Raw genomic sequence first — 17,359 nt, 5'->3', positions numbered from 1 at the left:
CATACAGTTTGTCTGTAAATGACCTAATCTAATAATCTAATTTGGTCTTTCTTATTTCTTACACTAACATAAACTAGAGATACAGAGTCTTGCCTCAGTGTCTGTCTTCTCCTACTGCTCCTTCATGGTTATGGCCCCCTCTAATCATGTAAGTGTACAGCTTTTGGGGCCTTTTCCTTGGGTTGTCAGGCGTGTGTTGGCGGGGCACTGACTGTATCTGGCTCCACCCTCATCCCAATAGCAACAGCCCTTAGCTATAGCTATGTATTGTACTCCCTATAATGCATCCCATAAACCCACTGCCGGTGAATGGAGGACAATGGTTACAAACTGTTACTGTCAAAAATGCAGCGAAAGTATAACATGCCAAAAATAGACATTATAAATAAGTTACTTATTCGACCAATACTGACCAAATGATATAAACGGTTTAATTCAGGTGTAACTACTTATTAACCACCAGTGAGCATTAATTATGGGCTTATAGAGAAATAAACTCCCAATATTTTATAGTGTATAGAATAAGGCATGCAAAATCAGGAACTAATAAGCAGTTAATGACTAATACTAATCAACTAATAAACAACTAATTAATGGCTAGTAAGTATACCCTAAATTAAAGTGTTATCCAACCCATTTATATAATGTATTCAAATCCTAACTGTTTCTCAAGAAAGCTTCAGAAAACTTCTGAAAACTTCCCCATATTTCCGTCTACTATGCAGTAAAGTCTCAGGAAGGAGTCGGATCTTTCACCCAACTGCTTGCCACTCAGAGCTTTTTAATTATTTGGTAAAAAGTAATATACAAAGAGCAGCAAGAGATAAAAAATAAAGATTATTCAGACAGTATTGCTGCAGTCAGCACAGTCTTTGAAGTCTGAATTAGTTCATGAATCACTGCTGTGTCTTGAACTCCATGGATGTTTTTGTCTATATGTGTTGCTCTGAAGTGAAGTCCTGCTTCCAGATGAACTCGGGGCAGTAGTGGTTGTCATGGTTACAGCTCACAGCACAGGTGTAGATAGCGAGTGTCCCCCAGTCAATGCTGGTGCCTGTTGAGTCCACACACAGACTGTTTAACAGCTGAGGCATCACCTGGAGAGAGAGAGAGAGAGAGAGAGAGGCACACAGTCATGACACCTGACACACAGTCACTACACAGTTTGGACTAAAACAGGGCAGGAAATTCACCATGTCTCAGAGGACTCTTTGCCCCATGATCTGAATTTCATTTCCTTTTATGGAGGAATATTTTATCAAATCATGAAATTATATTGTAGGAGCCATATGCACTATATGGAAAAAAAAATTTGGGACACACTTCATAATCATTGAATTCAGGTGTTTCATTAAGTCCCATTGCCACAGGTGTATAAAATCCAGCAGCTAGCCGTGCAGTCTGCCTCTGAAAGAATGGCTCATTCTAAAGAGCTCACTGACTTCCAGCATGGTGCTGTAATAGTAACGTAATAGGATCCTTCCATTGCAACAAGTCAGTTTGTGAAATTTCTTCCCTCCTAGATTTTCCATCATCAGCTGTAAGTGGTGGCAGCACCACGTAAACTTACAGAGCGGGGTCGCCGAGCGCTGAGGCTCATAGTGCGTAAAGTGGCCGACGCTCTACTGACTCAGTAACTGCAGAGCTCCAAACTTCCTCTGGCATCAACATCAGCACAAAAACTGAGTGCCAGGAACTTCATGACATGGGTTTCCATGGCCGAGCAGCCGCATGCAAGACTTAAATCACCAAGCACAACACCAAGCGTCGGACAGTGGTGAGAATATAAACGCCTTATTATCAAAAGAACTGGTATGAATATTGAGTGTCAGCAGTTACCTGGAACTCAAAGGTCCTCTTGCTGCCGCAGGTGCATGGTGGGATATCGTGGTCAGAGGGGACGTGTTGAGAGGAGACCCAGAGGGGAGAGCCCCCCCGACTGTAACGCAGCACCTAAAAATATCCATGCTGTTCAAACATGTAACATGTAATCTGACATGTAAATGAGCAGCGTGTTATTCCGCTGCAGTGTGCTCTGTTTCTGCTCACCTGGTGCGGCTCTGGAGCGATCCTCTTTTTAAAGCGCTGGAACACTTTGTTGTCCTCGGTCTCGTGCATGGCCATCTCCTCCAGGTCTGTCTCTGCCAGGGCTGGACAGAGGACGGAGGGACAGATCAGTGCATGAGAAGACAGTGAAAATATGGATTACAAAGCCATACAAAGTGTTTTACTATTTCATACAGAGTCAAAACTACAATAACTGTCGATATCACAAAGTCATCCATGATATGATTGAGATTTGATTCAATTCTGTGGCCCATGATCAATATGAGACGATATCATTATACCCATTTGTCACCATCACCATTACAACGCTGTACTTCTGTTTTAGGTGCTTGGCCAGGTTCGTCATGTCCCCCGAGTATTTTATCTCATTCTGGCATTGTTTGTATATGGCATGTGATTTGTCAGCTGACCCGTCTTTTCTCTGAAATCCAAAATATTCCCAAGAGGGCAGTAGATATTCTTATTTGCCATCATCTGCTTTTTGCTTTTTGCACATTTCACACCAACTCAGGCCAATGTCAAAGTGATTCATGTCATTATTTCTTTTAGCGGATTGATGCGGTTGAAGAGGCAGAATTTATAATTGATTAATGAATTGTTACAACCTGAGTATTTTGAAATTATACAAAATGAGTGGATCAATGTTATTTTAGTGTGTGAAAAGGCTTGTAGTCATTTGAACATTATTTCTGTTACATATTAAACTTTTTTAAATGGAGACTTGTGTTAGCATATAGTACACTGTTTAACACATTAGACAGAAAGATGTGTTTTATACAGTGAAATGAACTACAAATGTTTCAACAGGTCGACTTTAAGATGATCTACAAAGCATCAAACATATTTCACAGCTCACCTTCTGATAGGGAAGGGCAGTCTGGACTTCTCTGAGCACTCTCCTCCTCTCTTTTGTCCTCCGTCGCTCCTCCCTCCTCCTCCACCTCCTCGTCTTCCTCTTCGGGCTCAGTGACCAGCTCAGACTCGGGGAAGAGAAATGGAGAGGCAGTGACGGTGGAGGAAGCTACACCGAGAAAAGAAGAAGAAAATACAGCAAAAAACATTACACACATAACTCAGAGGCCAAAAAGAGGGAAAATGATAGAAATGTTAGAAAGGATCACAGAGCCAGGGAAGCCCAAAAAGTCAAGAATCTGACTTTTACCACCATGGAAAGAATTTCTGTTCTGCCTTTACTGCAAAAATTACAAGGTCAAAGCAGCAGCCAGCTCCAAGTTTTGCCAGTGTGTCCATCTTTCTTCTGACACATAATAACACACACACACACACACACACCTTGACTGCCACACTCCCTCTTGTGTGTGTGTTTCCAGTGGAGGGCCTGGTGGTGCTTGCCACAGTAGGTGACGGTGTGGCAGCGGGAGCAGGCTTTGCTGCCGGGGCAACCACACACCCAACACAGCTTCACCCCGGAGACAGGCAACACACTCGGGTCGGGTTCAGGATCACTGGGTGGCTCATCCTCTGAAGAAGGAAAAATTTAATCAACCTTGTACTGTTGTGTAAAATGTTGTGAAGTTTTGGAGTCACATGTGAGCTACAGAGCAGTCAGTACTCCTCTGTGTGATATTTACCTGCTTCAAACAATTCAGGACACGGCTAATTACAGGATGTCCTCTACATCAAAGTGAAATCTATTAACCATGTAAAATAATCTCACATCGATACCAAACTACTGGTAAAATATACAAATAGAAAACGAGATGATCATCATCCACGCTGCACCTGCCACCTTGTCTACGGGACAGATGAAGTCCTTTCTTAATGCACTTTGCTGCATTTAATACTACTGTTTTTATATATGAGCCTCTTTTAATGACCTTTTCATTGGGATGCATGATAATATCAGCACATCATCAGTATTGGCTGTTATCGGCTTTAAAATGACATATCAGTAACGGCCAATGTGAAAATTTTCTGCTGATATGACATATCGACATGTGGAATAGGTCAAATTTGCCCTGAGTGTGGCTGTTGTCAGGATTGTCTCAGGGAGTCTAGCAGCTTTGAAAGAAAATGTTATAGAAAAATATATATGGTATGTTTTACATAACCAAAGTTTAAGTCATTTTCTCTTTTTGCCCAGTGAATGCGTACATTTTGGACAGTATTATGTATGCATCTGCAAGTGGGCCTTCACAATAAGAGTAGGCATAATAAAAAGTTGATTCCATTACAGAGGAGACTTGATGTTCTCTACAGTTTGGTGCAAAAAAAATATGCTTATATCACATGTCGACAAAAAATCCAATATTGTACATCCTTTTATGCTGCAGATGAAGATGATATTTCGCCTCCATGTATGTTCGGTGCAAGTGACACTCAAGAACCTGAAATGACTGAATTTGAACATTTACTATGCAAATTATGCAAGTGTTTCAATATTTATTTAGCCAATGTCATGTTTCCTGTATCATAAATGTACACAAATGAAATGCTGCTGGCTGACAATGAGACATGGCAGAAAAAAACGTGTACATCATGAGGAGAATGCTACACATTAAAGCAGGCCCTCTGGTTAAAGCGGACCGTGGAGTCCAGCAGGCACGCACAAACGGCTTACATTAACTCTGTCCAGATGTCACAAACAATAATTACATCAGACATGACAAAGCAGCTCATTGAATAAACTGGTGAGAAACGAACACTTATACTGTGAGTGTACCTGATGGAGGGTTGTAGGAGTAGAACTCATTCTTCCTCGGTAGCTGGCTTCGGAATACTGACATGGAGGAAAAGACATGGAGGAAAAAAAAAAGAATTACTTTTTTGTGCTGAGAGTCTTATTAAAATGATTTGACACTCACTTTGGAGCAGACAAGACGCGACAGGGTAATGTGGAGGAGGGACAATGTGGGGAGAGGAAGGAGGAATGAAAGAAGAGAGACTGAAAGATGGAGATGGAACATTAAGGAGGACTGCCAATGCCATTATATATATATATTATATATATATATATAGAGAGAGAGAGAGAGAGAGAGAGAGAGAGAGAGAGAGAGAGAGAGAGGCTAATATATATATATATATATATATATATATATATATATATATATATATATATATATATATATATTACTGAACCAAAATAGTTTTTTTTTCCATAAACAGGCAGAAAAAAACAAGCCATTAACAACCATTAAACAAAACAAGCAATTAATGCAGTATGTGTTACAACACTGAGTAGGGTCTTAGCCTCTATTTGACAACAAGAACTTATTAAAAACATTTCAAAAGGACAAATATCACTAGGTGAGCCTTTTGCACACCTGTAGGTCGGCAGGTGCGTAGGAGAAAACCGGGGACCGGCAATAATCAGAATAAAAAACTCCCGCACACTGCTTGCATCATTTGCAAAGGAGAACTTTAATAACAACGTTTCGGTACGTAGACCTTCATCAGGTTATCTACAAGATAACCTGATGAAGGTCTATATTATATATATATATATAGTATATATATATATTATTAATACGTAGACCTTCATCAGGTTATCTACAAGATAACCTGATGAAGGTCTATATTATATATATATATATATAGTATATATATATATTATTAATACGTAGACCTTCATCAGGTTATCTACAAGATAACCTGATGAAGGTCTACGTACCGAAACGTTGTTATTAAAGTTCTCCTTTGCAAATGATGCAAGCAGTGTGCGGGAGTTTTTTATTCAAAAGGACAAATATAAAAGCAACAATTGTCGCAGGTACCTTTCATACAGCGGCTGTTGTTGTGTGTGTAGCAGTCTGGGGTCTTGCAGCAGAACACAAACAGCGTTCTGTGGAAGCTTCTGTCCTGGCCAGAGACTGGTGCGTACACCTGCAGCAGGAACGAAGAGAACATGGAGAACCTCAGGGTTTCCATCCACAGCTCCTCAGCTGAGTCCTGGGCTGAGCCAGCTCATTCAGGCTACGCTCACATAGCCAGTGAAAAGTGGCCCAGATCTGATTTTTCCCCCTCAAAAAACACTGTTGTCACTGTGGGAAAAGCCAGTTAATGAATTCATAACCTCTGATATACTGACTTTAAACTTTTATTACTTTCAGGGCAGCTTAGCTCCTCCTGGTTTCCAAGGATTTCTAACCATAAACCAACATTTTGGTGGCTAACTTGTGTGTTTGGGCGCTCCTGCGGCTCTGGAGTAAACATTACCTATTCTGTAAAGGATGAGGATCAACCATAGGGAAAGTAGATAAAGAGTGTTTTTCCATTTGGGGCTGAACGCCTCATGTCACTGACCTGCAGGAGGAAGGCCAGAGGCAGGCGGCAGATGTCACACTCCAGCCCGGGCAGGGAGGGCAGGTCCCTCTGGCTCAGCCACGCCGGCCTCCCCCCGACTTTACTGGGGAACTGCGAGCTCTGCAGCTGCCACGGCTCCGCTTCCTCCAGAAAGCCGAGGACCACCTCTGCCGCCGCGGAGCCGCTGCTGGCCATCTGGACGGGCTGTCTGCGGTGTGTGTTACCTGTCCGGGAATTAAAGAAGGACGGTGTCAGTAGTCCAGGTAGAGATGTGGATGATCAGCTGTCCGGGGAACACAACACCGTGCCACGTGGGTGCTGCTCTTAAACCCGTCCGGAGGAAATCCAGCCCTGTGCGTGGTTCCGCTGTACCTTGGGCGCTCCCCGCGTCCATTGAAACCTTTTAGAAGGAAACACACACGCAGAATATTTAGGAGCTCGTCGCGTGAAGCTTTGAAACACCAAATTAATTTCTTCCCACCAAACCTATAAACAAATCCCATAAAGTTTTGCGCGAGAATGTTTGTCCGTCGCGCTCACGAAGGTTTTAAACAAGAAAATCTGGCGGCGTGTTTTCATTTGTCCAGTAGATGGCGACCTTAATCTGAGCTGGGCAACAGACCTTGATTTATTTGTATTGGCGTGATTTTGTACTTAAGTGCAGATTCTATTCTATTCTATTCTTTTCTATTCTATTCTATTCTATTCTATTCTATTCTATCGAAGTCGTGTCAAGTCATTTTGTTTTATAGGCTTATTGGAATTTAGATGAACATCATTGCTATAGAATAACAATAAACACATTAAACACAGGTAAAACAAAAACAATAGGCTGTATACAAATGAACATGTTTCTATTGTGTGTTTAATGTAAATAATAAGAGTTACCAGCACTATTGCGGTGATTTGTGACCGGCATAACAGCAGCTTTGGACTCTCTCACTGAGGGGATTTCCTGTAAGGAGCTGTGGGCAATTATTATGGAGGAGGAGATGTGGAGATTTCAAAGGGACCTTCCTGGCTAAATAAAAATTATTGCACTTCCGACCTAAGTAAATTAGACAAGTCTGCATTACTACCATTAAGTCACCCTGCCGAAAGTGCATGTCACCCTTCAGTCACCCCATATACAAATGTCCACTGCTTTAGATTAGCATTAGAAGAGATAATGTACTTTCTCTTTTAGAGGAGAAAGTATATTCTCTCTCTCTCTCTCTCTCTCTCTCTCTCTCTCTCTCTCTCTCTCTCTCTCTCTCTCTCTCTCTCTCTCTGTCATGATGTCATCATGAGGAAGGGCTTGTCTGTTGGCTCGGTCCGTCTGTCCATTTGACTGGATGGAGAGAAACTGTTGCACACGGATAACTCAAAATCCACTTTCTCGTAAGTGACCCACAGTTTATCGACGCCCGAAACAGGAACTTCGGCGACTTTCGGCTGTTCGTCCTTGATTCAAACTTTCGGGATTACACCATCATGGAGAGAAAAAAAGGACCGGACAGCCGCAGACACAGAAAGCCAGTTGACTCTCCGCTGTGTAGCCTAGCGATAGCTGATAACGGAAGAATGGGAGACTCTAAAAGCTGCTTTTATCAGGATTGAAGCCGCCCTCCTCGGGTCTCCTCCAGCTACTTTTTATCCCATGACCAATGCCTCCGCAGGGCGATGGGAACTACAAACCAGCGGCGGTGTCCCCTGCTCCCCCTGTCCCGCCGAGGAGGCTCCGGAGCCGGGACCGGGGCTCCGGCAGGGCTCGGCGGTCTGCGGGAGCCGGAGGAGGGGAGCGGCGGGTGAAATGTGTGCTGGTCGGGGACGGAGCGGTGGGGAAAACCAGCCTGGTGGTCAGCTACACCACCAACGGGTATCCCACCGAATATGTGCCCACCGCTTTTGACAACTTCTCAGGTAAAACACAGCCGAGAGGAAAAAGAGAGTTTTTACCTGCAATTTTGTTTTGAACTTTGTCTGGGAGTAACGGTTCAACAAACACACGGTTCGGTTTATATTTCGGTTTCTGAGTCACGATTTCGGTTCGGTTTGTTTTGTACACTAGAGGGGAGAAGAAAAAAAACAAACATATTTTTCAATGTTTTCTGGATTTTGTCTTATTTGCAAAAATAACCTTTTCATTCAGAGATTTGGGATAACAATATGAAATCAACAAATATTCGTTCAAAGGAAAAGGTCTGCTTAGACTATTTAAAACAAACTTAAAAACTCTAAGTATATTTATTAATTCATCAGCTAAGTGTGTGGATGTGTGTGTAACTCTGTAGGCTGAATTGTGGTTTTACCCCCCTAGTAGGCCTACTTTGTCTTTTAACATGATTGGCCAAGGCAGTTTCCTGGCACAGAAACACTCATTATCTATTATAAACAAATGTCATTGTACAAATGTCAAAGCAAAATCATAAATTAATGTTTACATCATACCCAAGTAGTATAGTAACTTTATCTTCCATTGATAGGTTTGACCAAAAGGCAGTTTCCTGGCACAAAAACAATACTAGCATCCTATAATAAATTAGGCTACTGTAGCCTGTGAATGTCACAGCAAAATCATAGGCCAGTATAGGAATAAAATACATTTTGTATAGTATTGTATGGACAAAATATCATAAGTGACTGTTAGGTAACTTAACTCATTATGTATTAGTCCGACACAATATAAACTCCTATAGCACATTGTAGTGAGACTGTATAGGAGATCTGCCTCACTGTAAACACACCAGCCTATATCTCAGCACAGACCTATATACTTCATCATGGAGGGATTTTTTCCCCACCAGGACCAATTTATGATTGAGTTTACTATATAGTAATTACAGGAAATGGTACAGTCAGTTTTAAGGTTAAAGGATTATTGGCTTTTACTTCTAAGTTGTTTCAGTGGGTTAGCAATGGCAGCCTTTGAAACAGATTGTCAAGTTGTTTCTGACCCTATAATTGTGTGTATTTTGTGTGTGTGTGTGTGTGTGTGTGTGTGTGTGTGTGTGTGTGTGTGTGTGTTCTTGTTTAGCGATGGTATCAGTGGATGGGCAGCCGGTCAAACTACAGCTCTGTGACACTGCTGGACAGGTCAGTATAACATTAGCACATGCGCACACACACACACACACACACACTCACAGCTGCCTTCGCATTTCCTGTTGTAGTATTTTGTTGCTGTTACTGGAATCACAAGAAACAATGTCCCCTTCATACAGCGAGACAGAGACAGACAAACAGAGGCTGGGAACTGCTGATTTTCTTTCTTTCTTTCTTTCTTTCTTTCTTTCTTTCTTTCTTTCTTTCCAGCCTTCAACAGAAAGGCAGTGTATGGCCTGCTAAAAGGCCTTTTTTTGTAGGGAAAAAATAAATAAATACTCAGCTGTTGTAGTTCAGTTCACAGCATGCAGGCTCTCAGTTATCACCACTCATACTGTTACATGTAATTTTATTCACTGTGTGTAATATACACATGTTTGATTTATAATATGTTTATATAGTTTCTACTTTTGTCAGTTTTTATACTATTTCTTTGTGGATCAGTACCCTAGGCCTGAGTATTGTGAGTATATTGATTATGGATATGTGAACATAGATTTGTGCATGTAAAGACTTCAAAATACATTTGAATTGAAGTTTGGAGTCTCAACTAGACACAAATTTGAGATTTCACCTTAAACAAATCACACACACACACACACACACACACACACACACATACACAGAGCCTCAGATGAACCAGTCAGATCTCAGAGCGCCCTCACCACCACCATCATCATCATCAAAGTCAGCCGTGACATCATGTTACAGTCAGAAAGTACCATGAAGTACAGGCACTGGCTGCATGAATGGGAGGATCACAGGGAGAGGAGAGATGGATGGAGAGATGTAAGAGAAAGGCAGGGGGAGGTGGGGGGACAGAGAGGCTTGACATATCTTTACAGTTCATCATTTGTCAATAAACACAGGCCTTAGCGGAATGTCAGCCTTCACACACACACACACACATACACACACACAGTTTTTGTCCTTTTCAAACACCACTGTCACTAAATCTGATTCTGTTTTGTCCCTTCCTCTTCCTTCTTTGAAGTTATCAAGGCATCTCATGACTTTCTCTCCCTCCCCCTGTCATCCCCCCTTTCCTTTTTGCTGCTCCTGGCGCTTTTTGCACTCGTTTGTCTCTTCCTCCCTCTCCTTCTTCCACCCCTCCCCCCTCCCCTTTTCCAATTGTCCCAGGGCGGGCAGGATGCCGTCCATAAATGTCCTTTATGCTTTTTGTCTGAAAGTTCATTGATTTTTTTTTTTTTTGTCTTCTCTCCCCCTCCCATGTTTCACCCCGCCCCGCCTTGCCTCCAGGATGAGTTTGACAAGCTGCGTCCTCTGTGCTACACCAATGCCGATGTCTTCCTGCTGTGCTTCAGCGTGGTTAGCCCCGCCTCTTTCCAGAACGTTCCTGAGAAGTGGGTTCCGGAGATCCGCAGACACGCCCCCCTCGCCCCGCTGGTCCTCGTCGGGACGCAGTGTGACCTCAGAGAAGATGTCAAGGTGTGCTCACGTTGCTATGTGTGGCATTTTTGTGTCAATATGTTTTTGTTTTTTGTTTTTTTTAAGTTTAGAAATATCGGCAGGCAGGCAATACAGTGATGATTAAGCAATATTTCCATTTTTTTAACAATGTACAGCAGCCCGCCCATCCAGCTGCCCATCCACCTGAGTACACACAGCTAGAAAAGCAGAGAAAAAACAAAAAAATGTATGTAGGCACATTTGTAGATATGCACACTCGTGTGTATGTATATGCATTTACATACACACACACACACATTCATTCATACACATGACCAAAGTCACATTTTGCCATATCCAATGCCACTGTGTATAAACTGGATCACAGAGTTTATTCACAATGACCTCCGGGCAGAAAACCCAGCCACATGCACATATAAACGCAGCAGTGCAAAGAAAACGGGGCGAAGAAACAAGCAACGTTTTTTTTTTTTTTTTTTTGCTTTTGTTTTGAAAAATTAATATAATTTTCGTAAACAAACAACGATCTTCCCAAAAGACCACCACGAAAAGATCAGAAGCCTCCTCCAGCATCTATGTTGCTTGTAATATTGCAGTCTTAAAGGTGCATGACGCAACACTGAGGTTAGATTGAAGTGAGGACAAGTTTACGCTCCACAAAAAATGTGGAATAAGCACGAAATTTATCGGTAGGTCAGGCCGATGATGAAGAATCAACCCTCAAATTTCATAGTTCTTACATGTCTTTTTGTAAGCTGCTTTAAAGAGGAGCAGGGTCGTGGCTGTTCCGACTGAAACTTCCCTCACAATGCAACAAATGATGTGTCAGTGGAAACCCCCCCTCCACCATGTTTATCCTCTTCAGTAAAGAAAAAGCACAATAGCACATGAGCAAATGCAGGAGTAGGAGTATCCTCTTTGCTACAGGAAGTGGTGCAGTTTATGGGAAACAGCCTTAATTCTGACAAACGCTATTACTAACAATACCACTGGTGTGAGAGGTGCTATGAATCTTCTCAGCTGTCTTATTGTCTTATTGTTCATGGTAACTTACGGGATCACAGGGATCACGATGATGTATTGATGTGTAAAACAATACATGGACCCTTTAATGTGTGTTTTCCAACTAATTATTGGAGACGATTGGAGAGCCACACATTAGTCATCCATTAACTTGTTTGTTTTTAGAGAACCTGCTGGTCATATCAAAGTTCACAGACAGAGGTTTATTTAGGCCTGGTGGGGATCGCTCGAAATCATTATCATTATTATGTTTACCCAGTGTGGATGCTGTGCAAGCTCTCAGAGGATGTCTGCGCTTTTCAGATGCGAGGCACCTCAGTGAGCTGTAGGTGAAGCTCACTCTTTCACTCATGAACGTAAAATCATTTTTGTGCTTCTGCAGCTTTATGGTGGCAGTCTCACCATGATGTAGCTTTAATATTGTGCCATCAGGCCAACAGGGGCGAGCACAGACCGACATGCATCTTAAATACAGCTTAACATCGAGCGGTTAAGCTGACAGCACGTACAGGTGTTCCTTTATATCAGTTCTCTGTCCAGTTATTTATGGCTCTGCTCATTTCGCTGACGACATTCTAATTGAGAGTTGCACCCTCTGCCACCTCTGCCACCTTCTGATGGCCACTGAAACTCACACTCAAAAATCCCTGAGAGTGTGTCTTCTCTCCTCTCCATGTTTGTCTTATGCTGTTGTGCTTCAGCTGAGCCAGTGGGATTTTTTTAATTACATATAGTCATTGTCTTACAGAAACTTTATGTTTCCAAAAATCCAAGTTTTCATTTATTGGAAAGAAAAGACTGTTAAATTTTGCCCCAGACATTTTTTTTTTTTTTTTTTTACATTTTATAATATTGTATTATATATTTGACATAGTCCCATGGTCATGTAAAATTTCCTTTACATAGGAAACAATGACATTTAAAGACAAATTTAAAGAAAGAAATGTGCAGGGCAATTGCAAAATGTCTTAAAATGATAACATTTCTGAACTGGTCATGGATGAAAAAAAATATGAATCCCTTACTATTGAAGTAGAAATACTATTGGAGAATCCATTCTCATTCCTGCAAGTGTGACTGTAATCCTTTGGTCTTTTCCTTGCATTGCGCCAATGTCAAATGTGCCAGAGCACTAACTTGACCAATAAAGCAGAAATGCCAGATAATTTATATGAAAAAGTCTTAAAACTTTAAAACGTCTCCTCTCTTCAGGTGCTCATTGACCTGGCAAAGTACCGGGAGCGGCCCGTACAGCCAAGCGACGCCCAGGACTGTGCAACAGAGATCGGCGCTGTGGCCTACATGGAGTGCTCCTCCCTGACCCAGAAGAACCTGAAGGAGGTGTTTGACACGGCCATCCTGGCCAGCCTGCAGAACCAAAACTCCCATAAGCGCCCGGGAGGGAAACAGAAACGAAAAAAACAGCAAAGGCAAACACCGGACAAGATGAAGAGTCTCTCTAAGTCCTGGTGGAAAAGGTACTGTTGTGTGGCCTAGAGCAGAGCCTCAGCGGACTTTGGCCTTGATGCACCTCGGCTCTCAGACTGATCTGATGTAGCTTTCTGGCGACCTCAACCTGGCCTGGAGTTCAGCTGGGTTTCGATCCTGCTTTTGGATTAGTTGTCATCCTAATGGAGCTTCATGTGGAGGAGGAACTTGACGGCTGGTAACCAAACTGAGACACACCCTGACGGAGCTAGCTCGATGTGTGTGATCACCTTTGTCTCCTATGAACTGTTCCACGATCAGCACGGTGTGTTCTTCTATCGTCCTGTAACCAAACTAAGACCCTCATGGATCTAAATCGAGACTTAGTCCTTTTTCTAGAAAGACTGTGAACGTATCAGGGACGGGACCCTCGAGTGGGCCGCCCCCATTTCTACTGGAATCTATTCTGGACAAAAAAAAAAAAATTACTGTGCTGTTTCCCTCTATAGGCTCACTATTGGATCTATTCAGATTTGGTTCTTTGTCTGACCTGGTTTTAATTTTAGCCCGGGTCAAGTGGAGGAGGTACTGATGTGTTGCCTAGTAGAATGGACCTTCCAAACCAAATATGAAGCTGGACCTTTTTTTGAGACTTGGTTTAGCCTGTCACTAGGAACACCGGTCCAAGTCGCAATTGCATACTGCTGTGGAACAAAAAAAAAAAAGATTTTCTAATTTGGATTTAATCTGGTCTGAATGGAACGTGTATTCTGTGTAGTCTGATGTTCTGGGAAAAATCTTCCAAAGTGCAGTGGGAGGAATCCGGCAGCCTGGAGGGAAACTGGACTGTCGGTGGGCCAGACTTGATACTGCTGTGTGCTGTACGAGGAAAGTCATTTCTTAGTCAGCAAATGTGATGCCTGTTTGATTTTAGTCTATTTTACACTTAGTCTGACCACATTATTTGGAATGTGTCCAGATTAAATACTCTTATAAGGCTGTGCTCATGTGGGATTGTCTTAGATGTAAATGCAGACTGCTCATTTCCTAAAATGGCAGTAATTTTAACCTGGTCTCCATGGTTCAAGATACTGTGATACAGCCTAGAATGGATCCAAAACTCTTGGTTCACCTGTTTTTAAGGTCATGCTGGATTGGCACTCTCTCTCTATTAAGGCTTGGTTTGGATTTTGTTGTGGTTCAGTTGTATAAGGGCCCATGTCCTGCTACTGTTTGGCCCAGAATGGTGTTTGGTGTTCAAGGGTGCATATCACATTTTGCTTGGAAAAGCTCCACTGCTGAAAGACGTATGGCTCACATGCTGTCCTCGCCTTAACACCACTTAATACCTCATCTTTTTTCCACTTCTGAGATATTTCCTTTATCATGTGAAGCATGGAAAGTGATGAACCAGCAGAAAGTAGCTACCAAATGTCTCTGTTTTGGAAAAGGGTGCTGAACAAGGCTCCAGTGTGCTAAAACACAGCAAATCAAGAATGTCACAGGACCCACATGACAAAAACACTAGTATTGTTCTCTAACAGCAAGTTATATCCTTCCACAAAACACAGTATTGTGTCTGTATTACGGCCACGAACCGGCCTGAACTTCAGGACAAGAAGACATTTTGCATTTCAGTGTTTTGTTTCTCTCCAGCCCTGTAACATTTTGTGGAAAAAGGTCTTTGTACTGGTACTTCCATTATCTGAAGAGCAGTGTGTTACACATGTAAGCATCTGTGTGCGCATTTTGGCCACTAGATTATACGATATAAATTAAGTGCTCTTTGTGTATTTCTACAGTTTCAAAATGTGCTCTTTGTCGAGATTTGCAGCAACAGCAGGCTCCATAACAAAGCCTGAGTTGGAGTACGTTGAGTTTTTTTCTCCTGCATTTCAATGCAATCATGTATCTAAGACTGTGAAGTGTGACTTATGTACATATTCAGTGAAATCTTTTTTTTAGGTTTTAATGAACCTAAGTTTGATTAATTCATCCAGTTGCTTGGCACCTGTTCCATTATTTTTGTTCAGTATATAATTTTCTGCTGTACCACAGTGGTAACTATGGTAGACGTCCACCGTTCTGCAGCCATCGTGCATCAGTGCTCAGATCCTCGGTGTCCTCCAGTAGCTCTGCAGCAGACCACGCTGCCTGTTCTTTCTAAAATAGACCAAATATCAAATTTTGCTCCGCAGAACTGATAAAGCATGCCGGTAAATTTGTGTTTCCCAATAAGGTAATTGCCAGACTATTCCGTGTGTCTTGTGATCGCTCAACCAGGAACAAAATGTAATCAATTTTCAAGTATTTTTGTTCTGCTGGATAGCAGAACATCAGTGCAGTGTGGGTTAGGGTTAGGGATGACTCTGATTCTTAAAAGTTTTGTTAAAGAGTCACACACTATAGAAATACTGATGCTACCAGAAACCCAATGTATTCTCAAAAAGTAAAGTTTGAAATTTATATCAGTTTTTAAGTAAATCCATAATTGTTTATTGCATATATAACGTAGTTATTGATGTATTGACTTGACAAAAAACAAAACAAAAAACAAAACATGTGTTTATTCCACTAGTGGAGGCATTTTGCTGGTCCTCTGTTTGAAACAAACTAGCAAAAAAACAAAAGACAGCTCATCAGCTCTACTTTTTTCCAGTGGCTGGTATCTCCCCTTTTCCTGATGATAGGCTGCCCGGCCTATCAAATTACAAAATAAGTTACTGTATGATTCTAGTATAATAGAATACAGTATAGAAAATATACTACAAAACTCCTAAAGACTGTCAAGTTTCGCCTTTTCTTCTCTCTGTTTGTCTTTCACTTTGTTACACAGATTATACCAGTGGTTGGGAACCTGTGGCTCACGTGCCATTCCTGGCTCTTTGCCAGAAGTCATTTGACTTTCTGACTTTTTGCTGGAAGATATCAGAGCAGCATGAATGACATCTCAGTTCATCACGATCTAGTCTGCTAAACAAACAAACAAACAAACAAACAATATATTACATATCTCTGAAGAGTTACTGAATGACAGGTGCACGGCTTTGCAAAGTAGGAGGGATGGGTCTCTGAAAGTGCATTATTCTGCTTAAAGATAGAGGAGAAAACAAATGGTGGTGGTTTTCTACTAGAAAAGGTATTATGTGGCAAAGGGTGATGTTTTATAGAAAGTACGTTTGTGTGTTTGGGTCTGGCTAAGATTTATATTGTGGCGCTCCATGAAGAAATTCACTGGTGGCGCAGGTTTGATGTCTGAAGTGTGAAGAATGGATGGGCAAAAGGAACGGCAGACTTGAAGTTACTGTGATCATTTTGGTGTTTTAATCGGCTTCCACGATGAACACAGAGTTTCCGTGTTTTGCATGCAACAGACAGCTGTGCTGATAATAATCTGCACTGATGAAACTGCTGGGCTTCACATCTTGGATGAAGTGTGCTCGGGCCACACATGTACGCTGGATTCACTGAAATCACTTGCAACGCACATCTAATTGTTAATTTCACATGAATATCACATGGAGCCTGGTGTGATCGAGCAGGAGGACACAGCTTGAGGCGAGGGGAGGCAAGGGGATCGGATCGGGGGGGCTGCATGGAGATTAATCCTTTTTATTTTGTTTGGTTCGCCCCCTAAAGCACACTGAGCATGGGACAGCTGTTGAGACCGAGTCAATCTGTGTGGAACGTTTTTGTGTTCTTTTTTTTTTCTTGAAGACATTTTACTGTGTTAACGCTGATAAAAGTTAGAGTTTCGAGATCATTTGTTCACACTAATTTCCCTGTTTATTAAGTGACGATGTCAAAGAAGAATATGTTTGTACAGACGTTTTATACCTTGAGAAATAAAGAATATTTGGTGTAACACCTGCTGTGCTCTTGCTCTCGTGGGACTAATTACTGGCAAACAGATGAAGCCAGTGGTAGTACATAAATAGATTAATATGGATATGAATATAGCTGTACAGTTAGGTAGTTAATTACTCCCCATGGGTGTTGCTGTAAATGACAATTATTTTTTTTTATAGTTTTTAAGCATTTATGGTAATTTACCAATTAAAAC

The 17,359-nt window shown here is 41.8% G+C and overlaps 2 protein-coding genes across 2 annotated transcripts; one reads left to right on the top strand and one right to left on the bottom strand.

The window, feature by feature from the left end:
* Window positions 1–750: 750 nt before the first annotated feature.
* On the bottom strand, window positions 751–6,692 carry pdcd2 (programmed cell death 2). Its single transcript, XM_030047323.1, has 8 exons — window positions 6,331–6,692; window positions 5,802–5,910; window positions 4,751–4,807; window positions 3,361–3,549; window positions 2,924–3,088; window positions 2,050–2,150; window positions 1,840–1,953; window positions 751–1,097 (listed from the first exon to the last, which is right to left on the bottom strand). The coding sequence occupies exons 1-8, from the start codon at window positions 6,523–6,525 to the stop codon at window positions 933–935; spliced, it is 1,095 nt and encodes a 364-aa protein (XP_029903183.1). The 5' UTR covers window positions 6,526–6,692; the 3' UTR covers window positions 751–932.
* A 984-nt stretch (window positions 6,693–7,676) lies between these two features.
* Window positions 7,677–15,925, top strand: rhoua (ras homolog family member Ua). Its single transcript, XM_030047418.1, has 4 exons — window positions 7,677–8,232; window positions 9,347–9,405; window positions 10,675–10,863; window positions 13,081–15,925. The coding sequence occupies exons 1-4, from the start codon at window positions 7,977–7,979 to the stop codon at window positions 13,363–13,365; spliced, it is 789 nt and encodes a 262-aa protein (XP_029903278.1). The 5' UTR covers window positions 7,677–7,976; the 3' UTR covers window positions 13,366–15,925.
* Window positions 15,926–17,359: the final 1,434 nt, after the last annotated feature.

Source organism: Myripristis murdjan, chromosome 3 (genome assembly GCF_902150065.1).
Source record: "Myripristis murdjan chromosome 3, fMyrMur1.1, whole genome shotgun sequence".
Classification (NCBI taxonomy): domain Eukaryota; kingdom Metazoa; phylum Chordata; class Actinopteri; order Holocentriformes; family Holocentridae; genus Myripristis; species Myripristis murdjan.
Note: the sequence above shows the minus strand (reverse complement) of the source record. Positions and strands in the feature narration are given on the sequence as shown.

Coding starts and splice junctions, on each gene's coding strand:
- pdcd2 (XM_030047323.1), bottom strand. CDS start 6,525: ATGGCCAGCAGCGGCTCCGCGGCGGCAGAGGTGGTCCTCGGCTTTCTG. Junction 4,808..5,801: donor CAACAGCCGCTGTATGAAAG/GTACCTGCGACA, acceptor CCTCCATGTCAG/TATTCCGAAGCCAGCTACCG. Junction 3,550..4,750: donor CTCCTACAACCCTCCATCAG/GTACACTCACAG, acceptor TTCCTTCTTCAG/AGGATGAGCCACCCAGTGAT.
- rhoua (XM_030047418.1), top strand. CDS start 7,977: ATGCCTCCGCAGGGCGATGGGAACTACAAACCAGCGGCGGTGTCCCCT. Junction 8,233..9,346: donor CGCTTTTGACAACTTCTCAG/GTAAAACACAGC, acceptor GTTCTTGTTTAG/CGATGGTATCAGTGGATGGG. Junction 9,406..10,674: donor TCTGTGACACTGCTGGACAG/GTCAGTATAACA, acceptor CCTTGCCTCCAG/GATGAGTTTGACAAGCTGCG.